The sequence below is a fragment of the Oncorhynchus nerka genome, linkage group LG9b, assembly GCF_034236695.1.
Source record: "Oncorhynchus nerka isolate Pitt River linkage group LG9b, Oner_Uvic_2.0, whole genome shotgun sequence".
Taxonomy (NCBI): Eukaryota; Metazoa; Chordata; class Actinopteri; order Salmoniformes; family Salmonidae; genus Oncorhynchus; species Oncorhynchus nerka.
In genome coordinates, this window is record NC_088424.1 from 42,108,225 (window position 1) to 42,126,274 (window position 18,050).

The following is an 18,050-nucleotide window of genomic DNA, read 5'->3' on the forward strand; positions in this document are numbered from 1 at the left end:
CAATCTGTAACGCACAACTCTTTTCCCAATTTACCTTTGCAGAGGATATTCCCCTAAAACGATCAACCATTAGACTCAAGCTATCCACCTCCGCTTGATTTTTCACTAACACAACTACATCATTAGCATAGGCTGAGAGACTAATAGGAGGAATATCCTCTGAAAGGTACACCCCTGCAATGCGACTTCTAATGCTATTTAGTAGTGGCTCTATAGCAATGGCATATAACATTCCTGACAAAGAACATCCCTGCCTAATACCTCTACACACTTTAAAAGGAGCACTCAAACCACCGTTAACTTTCAATACACTTTCAATGTCACCATATAACACCTTTATCATGGCAATAAAACCAGAGCTGAACCCAAACGCCTCAAATGTGTGCCATAAATATTGATGTTCAACTCGGTCAAATGCCTTTTCCTGATCAATTGAAATTAGACCAGCATCCAACCCAATAGCCCTAGAGACGTCCAAAAAATCATGAATCAGAGAAATTTTATCCCCTATCTGCCTGCCAGGAACACAGTAGGACTGATCCGTATGTATGATTTGCCCCATCACCTCCCTCAGCCTGTTGGACAAAGCCTTTGACAATATCTTATAATCAGTGCACAATAAAGCCACCGGCCTCCAGTTCTTCACCTCCCTCGGGTCACCCTTTTTGGGCAGTAGGGTGAGGACAGCCCTTCTGCAGCTTATTGGTAGTAACCCTCCGGTTAGACTATCATTAACTACTTCTAACCAATCCTCTCCCAACATAGCCCAAAAAGACTTAAAAAAGTAAACGGGAAGCCCATCAATGCCTGGTGCCTTTCCATTTTCCATGCCTTTTAATGCAGTGTATAAATCCTGCAAGGACAATGGTTGCTCAAGCTCAACCTGAGCTTCTGCAGCCACCTTTGGGAGCCCATCAAAGAACTGCTGTGTCACTGTTTTATCCTCTTTGTACTCACACTTGTAGAGCTCAGAATAGAACTCTACTGCCCTCTTTCTAATTTCACTAGGGCTAGTGAGCTCTTGTCCAACAGCTGATTTGAGACAATGAATCATTTTTCTTTGTCCATTCTTTTTCTCTAAACCAAAGAAAAATTTGGATGAGGCATCCATTTCAGATATTCCCTGAAACTTACTTCTCACCAGTGCCCCCTGTGCTCTGATACCCAGCAGGTCTGCCAATGCAGCTTTTCTCCTCTTGAGGGCCTGAGTATGGCCTCGATCTCCTGTGGTCTCAACCAATGTCATGAGTTCCACTATTTCAATCTCTAGGGCTTTCATTGATCTGGTGATATCCTTGGTGACATTCCTCGTGTATTGATTACAAAATTGTTGAATCTGGATTTTCCCTATATCCCACCACTGTTGAAGGGATACAAAACTGGCCTTTTGAGACCTCCACCTCTCCCAGAAAAAACTGAAACAGTTCCTGAAGTGAGCATCACTCAATAAAGTTATATTAAAATGCCAGTATGCGCTTTTGGGTTTTACATCGTTAATGAACACCACCTCTGTTATTAAACAATGATCAGAAAATCCCACTGGGGTTATGACACTTGATTTACAGACCTGAGATTGATGCTCAAAAACATAAAACCTATCTAACCTGGCCATAGAGATGATGTTCTCTCTCACATGCGCCCAGGTGTACTGCCTTGTTCCTCCATGTTGACTCCGCCAAATAGCACACAGTTCATGTGTTACAATGAGGCGTTTAAAAAAAGTATTTGAGGCTATATGAGGTTCTTGGTGATTTCTATCTAAATCGCTAACTGTGCAGTTAAAATCCCCAGCAATAAATAAATAATCTTCTTTGTTACATTTCTCAATGTTATTTGATAATGTCTCTAAAAAACATACCCTCTCAACTGTCACCACTGGGGCATATAAATCCATCAATCTTAAAGCTGAACGCTAAATTCAGTTCATCTCCGTCCTTTTTTAAAATCATATGCACTTGTCTCCTATGAGACACGACATGTTTCAACAACGGAGATTTGCATCCAAAAGGAACCTTCTTTATTGTAGATACGATTTGACCATGACGAGATAACTCTCGCTCTAACACTTCATCTCTAACAAATGGTGGCACGTTAGAAAGCATAACTTTCTTCGCCAGATTCATAAGCGGAAATACCGGGCGTCTGTGTCTCCCGCAACACAACACCCCTCTCAACTATCTTATTCACCTTTTCAATTGAATCTAAGAATATCACTACAGCGCTATTCATCCTTGAGGCTGATTTGATGCTATCATACCCAATGATTGCACCCACAGCCAAGCTACATTCTTCCACTGAACACCCTGTCGCAGCAGGAATCTTTACTCCATGCCTCCGACTAAGTTTTTCAAACTCTACACTTCCGCGAGTGGCCATTGCAACCAGCCCCACCCGCTGGTTGTGCCCTCGCGAAAAACCAACCTCAAAGATCCCACCACCCCTATACGTGCTTAGTGATAGTTTAAACAAGATACCCTTAAAACAACTAACCTAATCAATATATATATATATATATACAACAACCCGATAGAGTGAAAAGAAATTCCATTCGCTCTCACAATCACTCCTGCTTGACGACTCACTCCCAGCATGCACTCCGATGAGAGAGAGAGAGAGAGAGAGAGAGAGAGAGAGTGCATGTGTGTGTGTGTGTGTGTGACTGAAATATGAAATGACCTGATGATGCAAACATGTGGAAACATGGGTGTTAATATGTTGGTTCTCCTGCTGGTACAGTATGTTCCTTATGTCACTGTATTTAAACTAAATACAAACATTTAATTTGGCAAGTCAGTTAAGAACAAATTCTAATTTACAATGACTGCCTACCCTGGCCAAACCCTAACCCGGATGATGCTGGGCAAATTGTGAGCGGCCCTATGGGACTCCCAATCATTACATTTACATTTAAGTCATTTAGCAGATCATGGCTGGTTGTGATACAGATTGGAAACAAACCAGGGTCTGTAGTGACGCCTCTTGAACTGAGACGCAGTGCCTTAGACCACTACACCACTCGGGAGCCCAATGGGGCTACTGTATATGTTAGTGTGTTTACACATTTGTGTAGAATAAAGATAATTTGTCATGCTACCTCTCATGAACACACACACATTCACATGCCTAACCATGTCTTTATCTTTGTCTATGTGACAGTGTGGACTGTGAGGTTCTCTCAGGAGCCAGCAGACCAGTCTGTTGTTCTGGGGGGGCGGGTGGTTCTGTCCTGTGTCGTCTTCAACTACAGCGGCATCGTACAGTGGACCAAGGATGGACTAGCACTGGGCATCGGAGAGGGCCTCAAGGGTGAGAGCACACACACACACACACTCACACACACACACACACACACACACACACGCACGCACGCACGCACGCACGCACGCACGCACGCGCGCACACACACACACACACGCACGCACACACGCACACACACACACACACACACGCCGACAGAGATGGCCGCCTCGCTTCGCGTTCCTAGGAAACTATGCAGTTTTTTTTTTTTTACGTGTTATTTCTTACATTAGTACCCCAGGTCATCTTAGGTTTCATTACATACAGTCGAGAAGAACTACTGAATATAAGATCAGCGTCAACTCACCATCAGTACGACCAAGAATATGTTTTTCGCGACGCGGATCCTGTGTTCTGCATTTCAAACAGGACAACGGAGTGGATCCCATGCAGCGACCCCAAAAAAAAACGACTCCGAAAAAGAGGGAAATGAGGCGGTCTTCTGGTCAGACTCCGGAGACGGGCACACCGTGCACCACTCCCTAGCATTCTTCTTGCCAATGTCCAGTCTCTTGACAACAAGGTTGATGAAATCCGAGCAGGGGTAGCATTCCAGAGGGACATCAGAGACTGTAACGTTCTTTGCTTCGCGGAAACATGGCTCACTGGAGAGACGCTTTCCGAGGCGGTGCAGCCAACGGGTTTCTCCACGCATCGCGCCGACAGGAACAAACATCTTTCTGGTAAGAAGAGGGGCGGGGGCGTATGCCTTATGGCGAACGAGACATGGTGTGATGAAAGAAACATACAAGAACTCAAATCCTTCTGTTCACCTGATTTAGAATTCCTCACAATCAAATGTAGACCGCATTATCTACCAAGAGAATTCTCTTCGATTATAATCACAGCCGTATATATCCCCCCCCCAAGAAGACACATCGATGGCTCTGAACAAACTTTATTTAACTCTTTGCAAACTGGAAACCATTTATCCGGAGGCTGTATTCATTGTAGCTGGGGATTTTAACAAGGCTAATCTGAAAACAAGACTCCCTCAATTTTATCAGCATATCGATTGCGGGGGTGGAAAAACCTTGGATCATTGTTACTCTAACTTCCGCGACGCATATAAGGCCCTGCCCCGCCCCCCTTTCGGAAAAGCTGACCACGACTCCATTTTGTTGATCCCTGCCTACAGACAGAAACTAAAACAAGAGGCTCCCACGCTGAGGTCTGTCCAACGCTGGTCCGACCAAGCTGACTCCACACTCCAAGACTGCTTCCATCACGTGGACTGGGATATGTTTCGTATTGCGTCAGATAACAATATTGACGAATACGCTGATTCGGTGTGCGAGTTCATTAGAACGTGCGTTGAAGATGTCGTTCCCATAGCAACGATTAAAACATTCCCTAACCAGAAACCGTGGATTGATGGCAGCATTCGCGTGAAACTGAAAGCGCGAACCACTGCTTTTAATCAGGGCAAGGTGTCTGGTAACATGACCGAATACAAACAGTGCAGCTATTCCCTCCGCAAGGCTATCAAACAAGCTAAGCGTCAGTACAGAGACAAAGTAGAATCTCAATTCAACGGCTCAGACACAAGAGGCATGTGGCAGGGTCTACAGTCAATCACGTACTACAAGAAGAAATCCAGCCCAGTCACGGACCAGGATGTCTTGCTCCCAGGCAGACTAAATAACTTTTTTTGCCCGCTTTGAGGACAATACAGTGCCACTGACACGGCCTGCAACGAAAACATGCGGTCTCTCCTTCACTGCAGCCGAGGTGAGTAAGACATTTAAACGTGTTAACCCTCGCAAGGCTGCAGGCCCAGACGGCATCCCCAGCCGCGCCCTCAGAGCATGCGCAGACCAGCTGGCCGGTGTGTTTACGGACATATTCAATCAATCCCTATACCAGTCTGCTGTTCCCACATGCTTCAAGAGGGCCACCATTGTTCCTGTTCCCAAGAAAGCTAAGGTAACTGAGCTAAATGACTACCGCCCCGTAGCACTCACTTCCGTCATCATGAAGTGCTTTGAGAGACTAGTCAAGGACCATATCACCTCCACCCTACCTGACACCCTAGACCCACTCCAATTTGCTTACCGCCCAAATAGGTCCACAGACGATGCAATCTCAACCACACTGCACACTGCCCTAACCCATCTGGACAAGAGGAATACCTATGTGAGAATGCTGTTCATCGACTACAGCTCGGCATTCAACACCATAGTACCCTCCAAGCTCGTCATCAAGCTCGAGACCCTGGGTCTCGACCCGCCCTGTGCAACTGGGTACTGGACTTCCTGACGGGCCGCCCCCAGGTGGTGAGGGTAGGCAACAACATCTCCTCCCTGCTGATCCTCAACACTGGGGCCCCACAAGGGTGCGTTCTGAGCCCTCTCCTGTACTCCCTGTTCACCCACGACTGCGTGGCCACGCACGCCTCCAACTCAATCATCAAGTTTGTGGACGACACAACAGTGGTAGGCTTGATTACCAACAACGACGAGACGGCCTACAGGGAGGAGGTGAGGGCCCTCGGAGTGTGGTGTCAGGAAAATAACCTCACACTCAACGTCAACAAAACTAAGGAGATGATTGTGGGCTTCAGGAAACAGCAGAGGGAACACCCCCTATCCACACCGATGGAACAGTAGTGGAGAGGGTAGCAAGTTTTAAGTTCCTCGGCATACACATCACAGACAAACTGAACTGGTCCACTCACACAGACAGCATCGTGAAGAAGGTGCAGCAGCGCCTCTTCAACCTCAGGAGGCTGAAGAAATTCGGCTTGTCACCAAAAGCACTCACAAACTTCTACAGATGCACAATCGATAGCATCCTGGCGGGCTGTATCACCGCCTGGTACGGCAACTGCTCCGCCCTCAACCGTAAGGCTCTCCAGAGGGTAGTGAGATCTGCACAACGCATCACCGGGGGCAAACTACCTGCCCTCCAGGACACCTACACCACCCGATGTTACAGGAAGGCCATAAAGATCATCAAGGACATCAACCACCCGAGCCACTGCCTGTTCACCCCGCTATCATCCAGAAGGCGAGGTCAGTACAGGTGCATCAAAGCTGGGACCGAGAGACTGAAAAACAGCTTCCATCTCAAGGCCATCAGACTGTTAAACAGCCACCACTAACATTGAGTGGCTGCTGCCAACACACTGACACTGACACTGACTCAACTCCAGCCACTTTAATAATGGGAATTGATGGGAAATGATGTAAATATATCACTAGCCACTTTAAACAATGCTACCTTATATAATGTTACTTACCCTACATTATTCATCTCATATGCATACGTATATACTGTACTCTATATCATCGACTGCATCCTTATGTAATACATGTATCTCTAGCCACTTTAACTATGCCACTTAGTTTACATACTCATCTCATATGTATATACTGTACTCGATACCATCTACTGTATCTTGCCTATGCTGCTCTGTACCATCACTCATTCATATATCCTTATGTACATATTCTTTATCCCCTTACACTGTGTATAAGACAGTAGTTTTGAAATTGTTAGTTAGATTACTTGTTGGTTATTACTGCATTGTCGGAACTAGAAGCACCAGCATTTCGCTACACTCGCATTAACATCTGCTAACCATGTGTATGTGACAAATAAAATTGGATTTGATTTGATTTTGACACACACACACGAGTACACACATACGCTCGCAAGGATGCACGCATACACACACACACATATACATTAATTGTGCTCCTTGGCGTTCACCTCTCTGATGGTTGCTATGCTGCTGGTTCTGATGGTTGCTATGCTGCTGGTAGGTAGAGGCAGGCAGACATGATGTAATCCAGACCAATACTTTTGTCCCCTTTGGAATCCAAATCGATGATGTCATAATTCAAGGGTGCTTCCAGACTTAATTCTGCCATCTAGTGTTTGGAATGGCCCCCTGTATGATGTTATGAGAGTCTGTTTCTCTATGTGAATGAAAATGTGTGTTCATTCTCTCAGATGTACAATGTGCTGCTATCTTCATAGATCTTCATTTAAATGTATTTATTTTCTATGTAAATCTGTCGTCTCAGTGTGACCCAGGTACTGTGTGCTGCAGGTATACATGTACAGTATCTCTCTCTCTCGGTCTCTCTCTGTCCTAGCCTGGCCCAGGTACTGTGTGCTGCAGGGGTACAGTATCTCTCTCTCTGTCTCTCTCTGTCCTAGCCTGGCCCAGGTACCGTGTGCTGCAGGGGTACAATATCTCTCTCTCTGTCTCTCTCTGTCCTAGCCTGGCCCAGGTACCGTGTGCTGCAGGGGTACAGTATCTCTCTCTCTCTCTCTGTCCTAGCCTGGCCCAGGTACCGTGTGCTGCAGGGGTACAGTATCTCTCTCTCTGTCCTAGCCTGGCCCAGGTACCGTGTGCTGCAGGGGTACAGTATCTCTCTCTCTGTCTCTCTCTGTCCTAGCCTGGCCCAGGTACCGTGTGCTGCAGGGGTACAGTATCTCTCTCTCTGTCTCTCTCTGTCCTAGCCTGGCCCAGGTACCGTGTGCTGCAGGGGTACAGTATCTCTCTCTCTCTCTCTCTCTCTCTGTCCTAGCCTGGCCCAGGTACCGTGTGCTACAGGGTTACAGTATCAATTCAATTCAATTCAATTCAAGGGCTTTATTGGCATGGGAAACATGTGTTAACATTGCCAAAGCAAGTGAGGTAGACAACATACAAAGTGAATATATAAAGTGAAAAACAACAAAAATTAACAGTAAACATTACACATACAGAAGTTTCAAAACTGTAAAGACATTACAAATGTCATATTATATATATATATACAATGTACAAATAGTTAAAGGACACAAGATAAAATGAATAAGCATAAATATGGGTTGTATTTACAATGGTGTTTGTTCTTCACTGGTTGCCCTTTTCTCGTGGCAACAGGTCACAAATATTGCTGCTGTGATGGCACACTGTGGAATTTCACCCAAAAGATATGGGAGTTTTTCAAAATTGGATTTGTTTTCGAATTCTTTGTGGATCTGTGTAATCTGGGGGAAATATGTCTCTCTAATATGGTCATACATTGGGCAGGAGGTTAGGAAGTGCAGCTCAGTTTCCACCTCATTTTGTGGGCAGTGAGCACATAGCCTGTCTTCTCTTGAGAGCCATGTCTGCCTACGGCGGCCTTTCTCAATAGCAAGGCTATGCTCACTGAGTCTGTACATAGTCAAAGCTTTCCTTAATTTTGGGTCAGTCACAGTGGTCAGGTATTCTGCCGCTGTGTACTCTCTGTGTAGGGCCAAATAGCATTCTAGTTTGCTCTGTTTTTTTGTTAATTCTTTCCAATGTGTTAAGTAATTATCTTTTTGTTTTCTCATGATTTGGTTGGGTCTAATTGTGCTGTTGTCCTGGGGCTCTGTAGGGTGTGTTTGTGTTTGTGAACAGAGCCCCAGGACCAGCTTGCTTAGGGGACTCTTCTCCAGGTTCATCTCTCTGTAGGTGATGGCTTTGTTATGGAAGGTTTGTGAATCGCTTCCTTTTAGGTGGTTGTAGAATTTAACGGCTCTTTTCTGGATTTTGATAATTAGTGGGTATCGGCCTAATTCTGCTCTGCATGCATTATTTGGTGTTTTACGTTGTACACGGAGGATATTTTTGCAGAATTCTGCGTGCAGAGTCTCAATTTGGTGTTTGTCCCATTTTGTGAAGTCTTGGTTGGTGAGCGGACCCCAGACCTCACAACCATAAAGGGCAATGGGCTCTATGACTGATTCAAGTATTTTTAGCCAAATCCTAATTGGTATGTTGAAATTTATGTTTCTTTTGATGGCATAGAATGCTCTTCTTGCCTTGTCTCTCAGATCGTTCACAGCTTTGTGGAAGTTACCTGTGGCGCTGATGTTTAGGCCAAGGTATGTATAGTTTTTTGTGTGCTCTAGGGCAACAGTGTCTAGATGGAATTTGTATTTGTGGTCCTGGCAACTGGACCTTTTTTGGAACACCATTATTATTATTAGTATCTCTCTCTCTGTCCTAGCCTGGCCCAGGTACCGTGTGCTGCAGGTATACATGTACAGTATCTCTCTCTGTCTCTCTCTGTCCTAGCCTGGCCCAGGTACCGTGTGCTGCAGGTATACATGTACAGTATCTCTCTCTGTCTCTCTCTGTCCTAGCCTGGCCCAGGTACCGTGTGCTGCAGGTATACATGTACAGTATCTCTCTCTGTCTCTCTCTGTCCTAGCCTGGCCCAGGTACCGTGTGCTGCAGGTATACATGTTCAGTATCTCTCTGTCTCTCTCTGTCCTAGCCTGGCCCAGGTACCGTGTGCTGCAGGTATACATGTACAGTATCTCTCTCTGTCTCTCTCTGTCCTAGCCTGGCCCAGGTACCGTGTGCTGCAGGTATACATGTTCAGTATCTCTCTCGGTCTCTCTCTGTCCTAGCCTGGCCCAGGTACCGTGTGCTGCAGGGGTACAGTATCTCTCTCTGTCTCTCTCTGTCCTAGCCTGGCCCAGGTACCGTGTGCTGCAGGGTTACAGTATCTCTCTCTCTGTCTCTCTCTGTCCTAGCCTGGCCCAGGTACCGTGTGCTGCAGGGGTACAGTATCTCTCTCTCTGTCTCTCTCTGTCCTAGCCTGGCCCAGGTACTGTGTGCTGCAGGGGTACAGTATCTCTCTCTCTGTCTCTTTCTGTCCTAGCCTGGCCCAGGTACCGTGTGCTGCGGGTGATAGACGTGGGCCAGTACAACCTGGAGATCTCTACTGCTGCCCTGTCTGATGACTCCCTGTATGAGTGCCAGGCCACGGAGGCTGCCCTGCGCTCCCGGAGAGCCAAACTCACCATCCTCAGTGAGTGTCTATCTGTGTGTGTCCACTGCAGTGTGTGACTGTGTGTGTCAAGAGTGAGTGTGTGTCCAGTGTGTGACTGTGTATTATTATGTGGAGTGTGTGTATCTAGTGCAGTCTGTGAGTGTCTGTGTGTCAGTGTGTGTGTCCAGTGCTGTGTGTGACTGTACAGTATGTCTGTTGTAGTGTATATGCAGCGTGTGTGTTCATCTCTCTGCGTGTGTTGTAGTGAATACGCGGTGTGTGTGTTTTATTGTGTTGTCCTACAGTTCCTCCTGATGACCCAGTGATCGAGGGCTTTCCAGAGATCCTGCTGAGAGCCAATGCCTCGTACAACCTGAGCTGTGTGTCCCGCGGGGCCAAGCCACTGGCCCTCATCGAGTGGCAGCGGGATGGGGTGGCCCTGGAGGGAGCCTTTAGTTCCACCGTGAGTCACACACAGATATGCAGACCGCTGCACGTTGACATATTTGATGTTTTATCACTAAATACACCTTTTGCTGGCTCCACCCTGTCCTCCCTCTCTCCCTTTTCTCCCTCTCCCCCTCTGTCTACCCCATCCTCCCCCTCTGTCTACCCCATCCTCCCCCTCTGTCTACCCCATCCTCCCGCTCTGTCTACCCCATCCTCCCCTCTGTCTACCCCATCCTCCCCTCTGTCTACCCCATCCTCCCCTCTGTCTACCCCATCCTCCCTCTCTGTCTCTGTCTACGCTTTCTCCCGCTCCCCCTTTTCTCTCCCCTCTCCCCCTCTCTATCTCCCTCCCCTCTCTCCCCATCCCTCCTTCTCTCTACCCCATCCTCCCCTCTCTCTCTACTCCCCCCCTCTCTACCCCCTCTCTCTACCTCATCTTCCCCCTCTCTCTCCTCCTCTCTCCCTCTCTCTCTCCCTCTCCCCCTCTCTCTATCTCCCTCCCTCCCCCCCAGGAGGTTCTCCCAGACAGAAAGAGAGTGACGACCCGGAGCCTCCTACCCATCATCCCAGAGGACAAAGACACGGGACGCAACTTTACCTGTGTGGCCAGCAACCGGGCTGTCCCCATGGGAAAACGCACCACCGTCACCCTCAACGTCCACCGTAAGTGTGTGTGTGTGTGTGTGTGTGTGTGTGTGTGTGTGTGTGTGTGTGTGTGTGGGTGGTGGGAGGGTGTGTATGTTAATAGTTTTAAGGTATGAGTGTGTGACTGTGTTTCAGGTTTATTTAATCCCTCCCTCTTCCTCCCTCCCTCTCCTTCCTTCCTTCCTTCTTTCCTTCCTTCCTTCCTTCCTTCCTTCCTTCCTTCCTTCCTTCCTTCCTTCCTTCCTTCCTTCCTTACTTCCTTCCTTCCTTCCTTCCTTCCTTCCTTCCTTCCTTCCTTCTTTCCTTCCTTCCTTCCTTCCTTCCTTCCTTCCTTCCTTCTTTCTTTCTTTCTTTCTTTCTTTCTTTCTTTCTTTCTTTCTTTCTTTCTTTCTTTCTTTCTTTCCTTCCTTCCTTCCTTCCTTCCTTCCTTCCTTCCTTCCTTCCTTCCCCCTCCTCCCTCCCTCCCTCCTTCCCTCTCTCCTGCAGACCCCCCCAAGGTGAATCTCTCCATGGAGCCACAGTCTGTTTTGGAGGGAGAGAGAGTCACCTTCTCCTGCCAGGCCACCGCCAACCCCCCCATCATGGGCATCCGGTCAGTGGGAGTCTGTTGGATAAGTGTGTTTTCTGGGTGGTGTTCAGTAGTGTGTTTGATGGGGGTATTCAGAGTGTGTTTGATGGGGGGTCTTCAGAGTGTGTTTGATGGGGGGTATTCAGTAGTGTGTTTGATGGGTGGTATTCAGTAGTGTGTTTGAGGTGTGGTATTCAGTAGTGTGTTTGATGGGGGGTATTCAGAGTGTGTTTGATGGGGGTTATTCAGAGTGTGTTTGATGGGTGGTATTCAGTAGTGTGTTTGATGGGTGGTATTCAGTAGTGTGTTTGAGGTGTGGTATTCAGTAGTGTGTTTGAGGTGTGGTATTCAGTAGTGTGTTTGATGGGTGGTATTCAGTAGTGTGTTTGATGGGGGGTATTCAGTAGTGTGTTTGATGGGTGGTATTCAGTAGTGTGTTTGATGGGTGGTATTCAGTAGTGTGTTTGATGGGGGTATTCAGTAGTGTGTTTGATGGGGGGTATTCAGTAGTGTGTTTGATGGGTGGTATTCAGTAGTGTGTTTGATGGGGGGTATTCAGTAGTGTGTTTGATGGGTGGTATTCAGTAGTGTGTTTGATGGGTGGTATTCAGTAGTGTGTTTGATGGGGGGTATTCAGTAGTGTGTTTGATGGGTGGTATTCAGTAGTGTGTTTGATGGGTGATATTCATTAGTGTGCACTGTAGCAGCAAAACATAACAAAATACTTTGTAACAGAATCCCAAAAACAAGCATTTCCCTGTTTGTTAGTTTTCTTCTACTTGGCATCTAGTGAATACTACCTGTGATAATGTGTCTGTTAATGTGTCTGTTAGTGTGTCTGTTAATGTGTCTGTTAATGGGCCTGTTAGTGTGTCTGTTAGTGTGTCTGTTAGTGTGTCTGTTAATGTGTCTGTTAATGGGCCTGTTAGTGTGTCTGTTAGTGTGTCTGATAGTGTGTCTGATAGTGTGTCTGATAGTCTGTCTGTTAGTGTGTCTGATAGTGTGTCTGATAGTGTGTCTGATAGTGTGTCTGATAGTGTGTCTGTTAGTGTGTCTGTTAGTGTGTCTGATAGTGTGTCTGATAGTGTGTGTCTATGATATGTGAACATATAAGATCAGTATGTGTTGATGAGGCTGTTCCACCTGTGTGTGTGTCTCTCAGGTGGGCGAAGGGTGGTGTTCTCCTGGAGGGGATGAGAGACAGTGTGTTTGTGACTACAGCAGACCATTCCTTCCACACCGAGCCTGTCTCCTGCTCAGTCTTTAACGCTGTGGGACACACCAACCTCAGCATCCTGGTCAACGTACACTGTGAGTCTGACCATTAGATAGATTTGATTGTCCTCCGAAAATAAAATTCATTTCCACAGCTCATGCATTTACATGTGAAGACCAACATCACCCAGACATGACATTTCTAGTTCCATACCTCCAGATAAACAGGCAGGAGACTGAGACTGCATAGCATATTAGTCTGTCTGTCTGTCTGCTTTCTTGTCTACTGTGTCTGTCTTTCTGTCCGTCCGTCAGTTCGTCTGCCTGTATACCTGTCTTCCTGTGTCTTCCTACTACCGCACCACAGGAGGTTGGTGGCACCTGAATTGGGGAGGACGGGCTCGTGGTAATGGCTGGAGCGGGACAGGTGGAATGGTATCCAATACATCAAACACAAGGTTTCCATGGTTTCCATGTGTTTGACGCCGTTCCATTCACTCCGTTCCAGCCATTATTATGAGCCGTCCTCCCCTCAGCAGCCTCCACTGTACAGTATCCATCATTTTACCTGCAGTTGTGCTGCTCCTGGCTCATCCTCAGGTGAGGTCCCCTCTTCATTAGGTGTTTCGATGATTCTCACTACACCTTCCAAAGGGTGTGATGATTGCGTTGATTAGGCCCGAACTGAACCAGGTGGCTTAACCCTTGCTCCTCCCACTTCAGCCACAGCCAATGTGATGCTCTCTCTACCTCCTGCCCAGCTGTGCGATCTTCTTCCTCGGTGCTCCTTTTACTCTGAGGATACTTAGTGCCCTCCACAGAAACTGACCTGGGAAACCTCTTGCCCCAACCTCCACCGACAGACCTTCCATTCCCTTGTCTGTACAGTGCCGGGTACTTCCTCGATCCTCTCATCCTCCCGTGGAACCGTCAGCTCGAGCATTATGATGTTCTTTATGCTCCTCAGCCAGATCAACAGATCTACGGTGTATTCAGAAAGTGTTCAGACCCGTTGACTTTATCCACATTTTGTTACGTTACAGCCTTATTCTGAAACGGATCAAATTGTTGTTGTTTTTTTCTCCCTCACACACAATACCTCATAATGACAAAGCAAAAACAGGTTTTTAGACATTTTTGCAAATGTATGAATGAAAATCCACGGAAATATAACATTTACATAAGTATTCAGACCCTTTACTCAGTACTTTGTTGAAGCACCTTTGACAGTGATTACAGCATTGAGTGTTCTTGGGTATGACACTACAAGCTTGGAACATCTGTATTTGGGGAGTTTCTCCCATTCTTCTCTGCAGATCTTCAAGCTCTGTCAGGTTGGATGGGGAGCGGCGCTGCACAGATATTTTTTTAGGTCTCTCCAGAGATGTTCGGGCTCTGGCTGGGCCACTCAAGGACATTCAGAGACTTGTCCCAAAGCCACTCCTGCGTTGTCTTTGTGTGCTTAGGGTCGTTGTCCTGTTGGAAGGGGAACCTTCGCCCCGGTCTGAGGTCCTGAGCACTCTGGAGCAGGTTTTCATCAAGGATCTTGCTATACTTTGCCCCGTTCATCTTTCCCTCAATCCTGACTAGTCCCTGCCGCTGAAAAACATTCCCACAGAATGATGCTGCCACCACCATACTTCACCATAGGGATGGTGCCAAGTTTCTTCCAGACGTGATGCTTTGCATTGAGGTCAAAGAGTTCAATCTTGGTTTCAGACCAGAGAGGAGCAGGTTTTCCTTGTTTCTCATGGTCTGAGAGTCCTTTAGGTGCCCTTTGGCAAACTTCAAGCGGGCTGTCATGTGCCTTTTACTGAGGAGTGGCTTCCGTCTGGCCACTCTACCATAAAGGCCTGATTGGTAGAATGCTGCAGTTGGTTGTTCTTCTGAAAGGTTCTCCCATCTCCACAGAGGAACTCTAGAGCTCTGTCAGAGTGACCATCTGGTTCTTGGTCACCTCCATGACCAAGGCCCTTCTCCCCAGATTGCTCAGTTTTGCCTGGCGGCCAGCTCTAGAAAGAGTCTTGGTGGTTCCAAACTTCTTACATTTAAGAATGATGGAGGCCACTGTGTTCTTTGGGACCTACAGTGCTGCAGAAATGTTTTGGTACCCTTCCCTAAATCTGTGCCTCGCCACAATCCTGTCTCGGAGCTCTACGGAGAATTCCTTCGACGTCATGCCGGGGCTTTTCTCTGACATGCACTGTCAACTATGGGACCTTATATAAACAAGTGTTTGCCTTTCCGAATCATGTCCAATCAATTATATTTTATTTACCACAGGACTCCAATCAAGTTGTAGAAACATCTCAAGGATGATCAATGGAAATAGGATGCACCTGAGCTCAATTTCGAGTATCATAGCAAAGGGTCTGAATACTTATGTAAATAAGCTATTTCTGTTTTTTATCGTTAATAAATGTACAACATTTTCTAAAAACGTGTTTTCACTTTGGGGTATTGTGTGTAGATTTTATACCAAAGCTAAATATTTAATACATTTTAGAATAAGACTGTAATGTCACAAAATGTGGAAAAAGTCAAGGGGTCTGAATACCTTCTGAAAGCACTGCATCTACTCTGTCTGTCTGTCTGTCTGTCTGTCTGTCTGTCTGTCTATCTGTCTGTCTGTCTGTCTGTCTGTCTGTCTGTCTGTCTGTCTGTCTGTCTGTCTGTCTGTCTGTCTGTCTGTCTGTCTGTCTGTCTGTCTGTCCATCTGTTTCTACTATATACATATATTGGTCTGTCTATATACCTGTCTAACGACTGTATCTGTCTGTCTGTCAGATGGTCCTATCCTGAAGGGGGCGCCCACTCCGATTACGGTGGACATGGACTCTGACGCCAAACTCAACTGCAAGTGGACCGGGAACCCTCCTCTTACACTCACCTGGACCAAGAAGGGCTCTAGCATGGTGAGAACTGACAAGTCCTCTGCTATAGATCCTCGCTTTGGGTCAATTCCTTTTCAATAAAGTCAATTCAGGAAGTGAACTGAAACTATTTTTCTCAATGCTTGTCTATGATCATTTTTGGGAGAAATTGGAATTTCGGTATACCTCCTGAATTTACTGGAATTGAAGTTGAATTGACCCCTACTCTGCTGCTCTCCTGGTCCCAGAAACCCCATATCCTGAAGCCCATATCCTGAAGCCCTTATCCATGCTACAAGTGCTTGAATTGGAGTGAAATAGGTGCTGGATGTAACTTATTTTGTATGCCGGTACTCTTTACATTTAGGTACTGGTAATCATCATAAGTCAATATTGCCGTTACTCAGCGTTGAACCTTGTCCCTCCTGTACTTTATACTCACTCCGACCCGAAGACTATCCCCCTCCCCCTCTAACCCTAAGACTACCCCCTCCGACCCTAGACTACCCCCTCCCCTCTAACCCTAAGACTACCCCCCTCCGACCCTAAGACTACCCTCCCCCTCCAACCCTAAGACTACCCCCTCCGACCCTAAGACTACCCTCCCCTCCGACCCTAAGACTACCCTCCCCTCCAACCCTAAGACTACCCCCCTCCAACCCTAAGACTACCCTCCCCCTCCAACCCTAAGACTACCCCCTCCAACCCTAAGACTACCCTCCCCCACTCCAACCCTAAGACTACCCTCCCCCCTCCAACCTTAAGACTACCCCCTCCAACCCTAAGACTACCCCCCTCCAACCCTAAGACTACCCTCCCCCTCCAACCCTAAGACTACCCTCCCCTCCAACCTTAAGACTACCCCCCATGCCCAGTTGGGTTTTAAACCCTCCTAATGTTGAACTGTTCCATAAATATTTTATTAATGCATTATAGCGAATTAAGAACAACTACAGGAACTTTAATGGAGCCTGCGGCTGTGAAAATCAACATGTTTTATGAATTAAATATCTCTCTCTCTCCTTTTACAACTTGCTTCCATCAAACCTCCCTCCCTCGTGTGTGTGTGTGTGTGTGTGTGTACTGCTCTCAGGTCCTCAGTAACAACGAGGAGCTGGTCCTGAAGTCAGTGAGCCAGGTGGATGCGGGGCAGTACGTGTGTAAGGCCATCGTCCCCAGGATCGGAGTGGGAGAGACTGAGGTCACTCTTACAGTCAACGGTCAGTTACAGCACAGCTGTGTACAGTACACACACACACACACACACACGCACGCACGCACACACACACACACACACACACACACACACACACACACACACACACACACACACACACACACACACACACACACACACACACACACACACACAGCACAGTGTCACTTCTAACATGAATATCCTTTTGATTCTACTGTTACTACTTCTGGGCCCTGGGACCATGTGAACACATCCTCATTTAAAAGACTAATAATTTTCCACAAGTTTTGCGATCTGTTTATTTATGTATAGGGCTCTGTTTTCTATTACCATTTCATGGTAATCTTTTAGTCCGTGCTTTTTACATTTTTAACTCTTTGCCATTTTTAAGCCTTTTTTCCTATGAATATATTTATTGAAAATAAATTAAAACATTTTGCAGAAACAGTGTATTCTATGGTGCAGAGGGCAGATGCTCGTTGTCTGCAGTGAGAAGCTGTCTACCGCAGGACTATGTAGTATCATGACATAGAGATCTCATTCCACCATTTTACATGAAACAGTTAAGTGTCTAGTAATTGACTGTTTGTCTGAGTTGCTATTGGCTAAAGAGGTCATTGTAGGTCTCGCCCACTAATTGAGCTAATGAGCTACACCTGTTTAAATGTTTATGGGAGTGTACCAGGGAATGAGAGTGGTAAACTACGATAGACCAGTGAGGATTATTATTTTATTCTATTCATCTTTTAGTCCTTGTTTTTGCCATTTTGAAGCCTTTTTTCTATTTATATATTGAAAATAAATATCAAAGTTTGGAAGAAACCGTTTCAGTTTTTTTAGTAAAAAACTTTTTTTGTGAAGGACATCGGCCGTCCCCGTCAACAGGCCCACATTCAAAAAGGGTCTCAGAGTAGAAGTGCTGATCTGGGATCAGGTCCCCTTTGTCAATTTATTATAATCTAAAAAGGCAACAATTATCCTAGATCAGCGCTACTACTCTGAGATGCTAAGGGGACGATTCAGTCGTTGTTCAATCTCCACCCCAAACGAATAAC

The 18,050-nt window shown here is 46.5% G+C and overlaps 1 protein-coding gene across 2 annotated transcripts in view; it reads left to right on the top strand.

Annotated features, from left to right (window-relative positions):
* Positions 1-18,050, top strand: part of LOC115114031 (kin of IRRE-like protein 1) — a 98,424-nt gene that overhangs the window by 67,611 nt on the left and 12,763 nt on the right. For both annotated transcript variants that reach the window (XM_065013717.1, XM_065013718.1), the window contains exons 2-9: positions 3,157-3,306; positions 9,936-10,085; positions 10,352-10,509; positions 11,009-11,159; positions 11,628-11,733; positions 12,872-13,020; positions 15,712-15,839; positions 16,891-17,017. In XM_065013717.1, the coding sequence (XP_064869789.1) occupies positions 3,157-3,306; positions 9,936-10,085; positions 10,352-10,509; positions 11,009-11,159; positions 11,628-11,733; positions 12,872-13,020; positions 15,712-15,839; positions 16,891-17,017 (1,119 nt within the window). The remainder of the gene's footprint in view (positions 1-3,156; positions 3,307-9,935; positions 10,086-10,351; positions 10,510-11,008; positions 11,160-11,627; positions 11,734-12,871; positions 13,021-15,711; positions 15,840-16,890; positions 17,018-18,050) is intronic.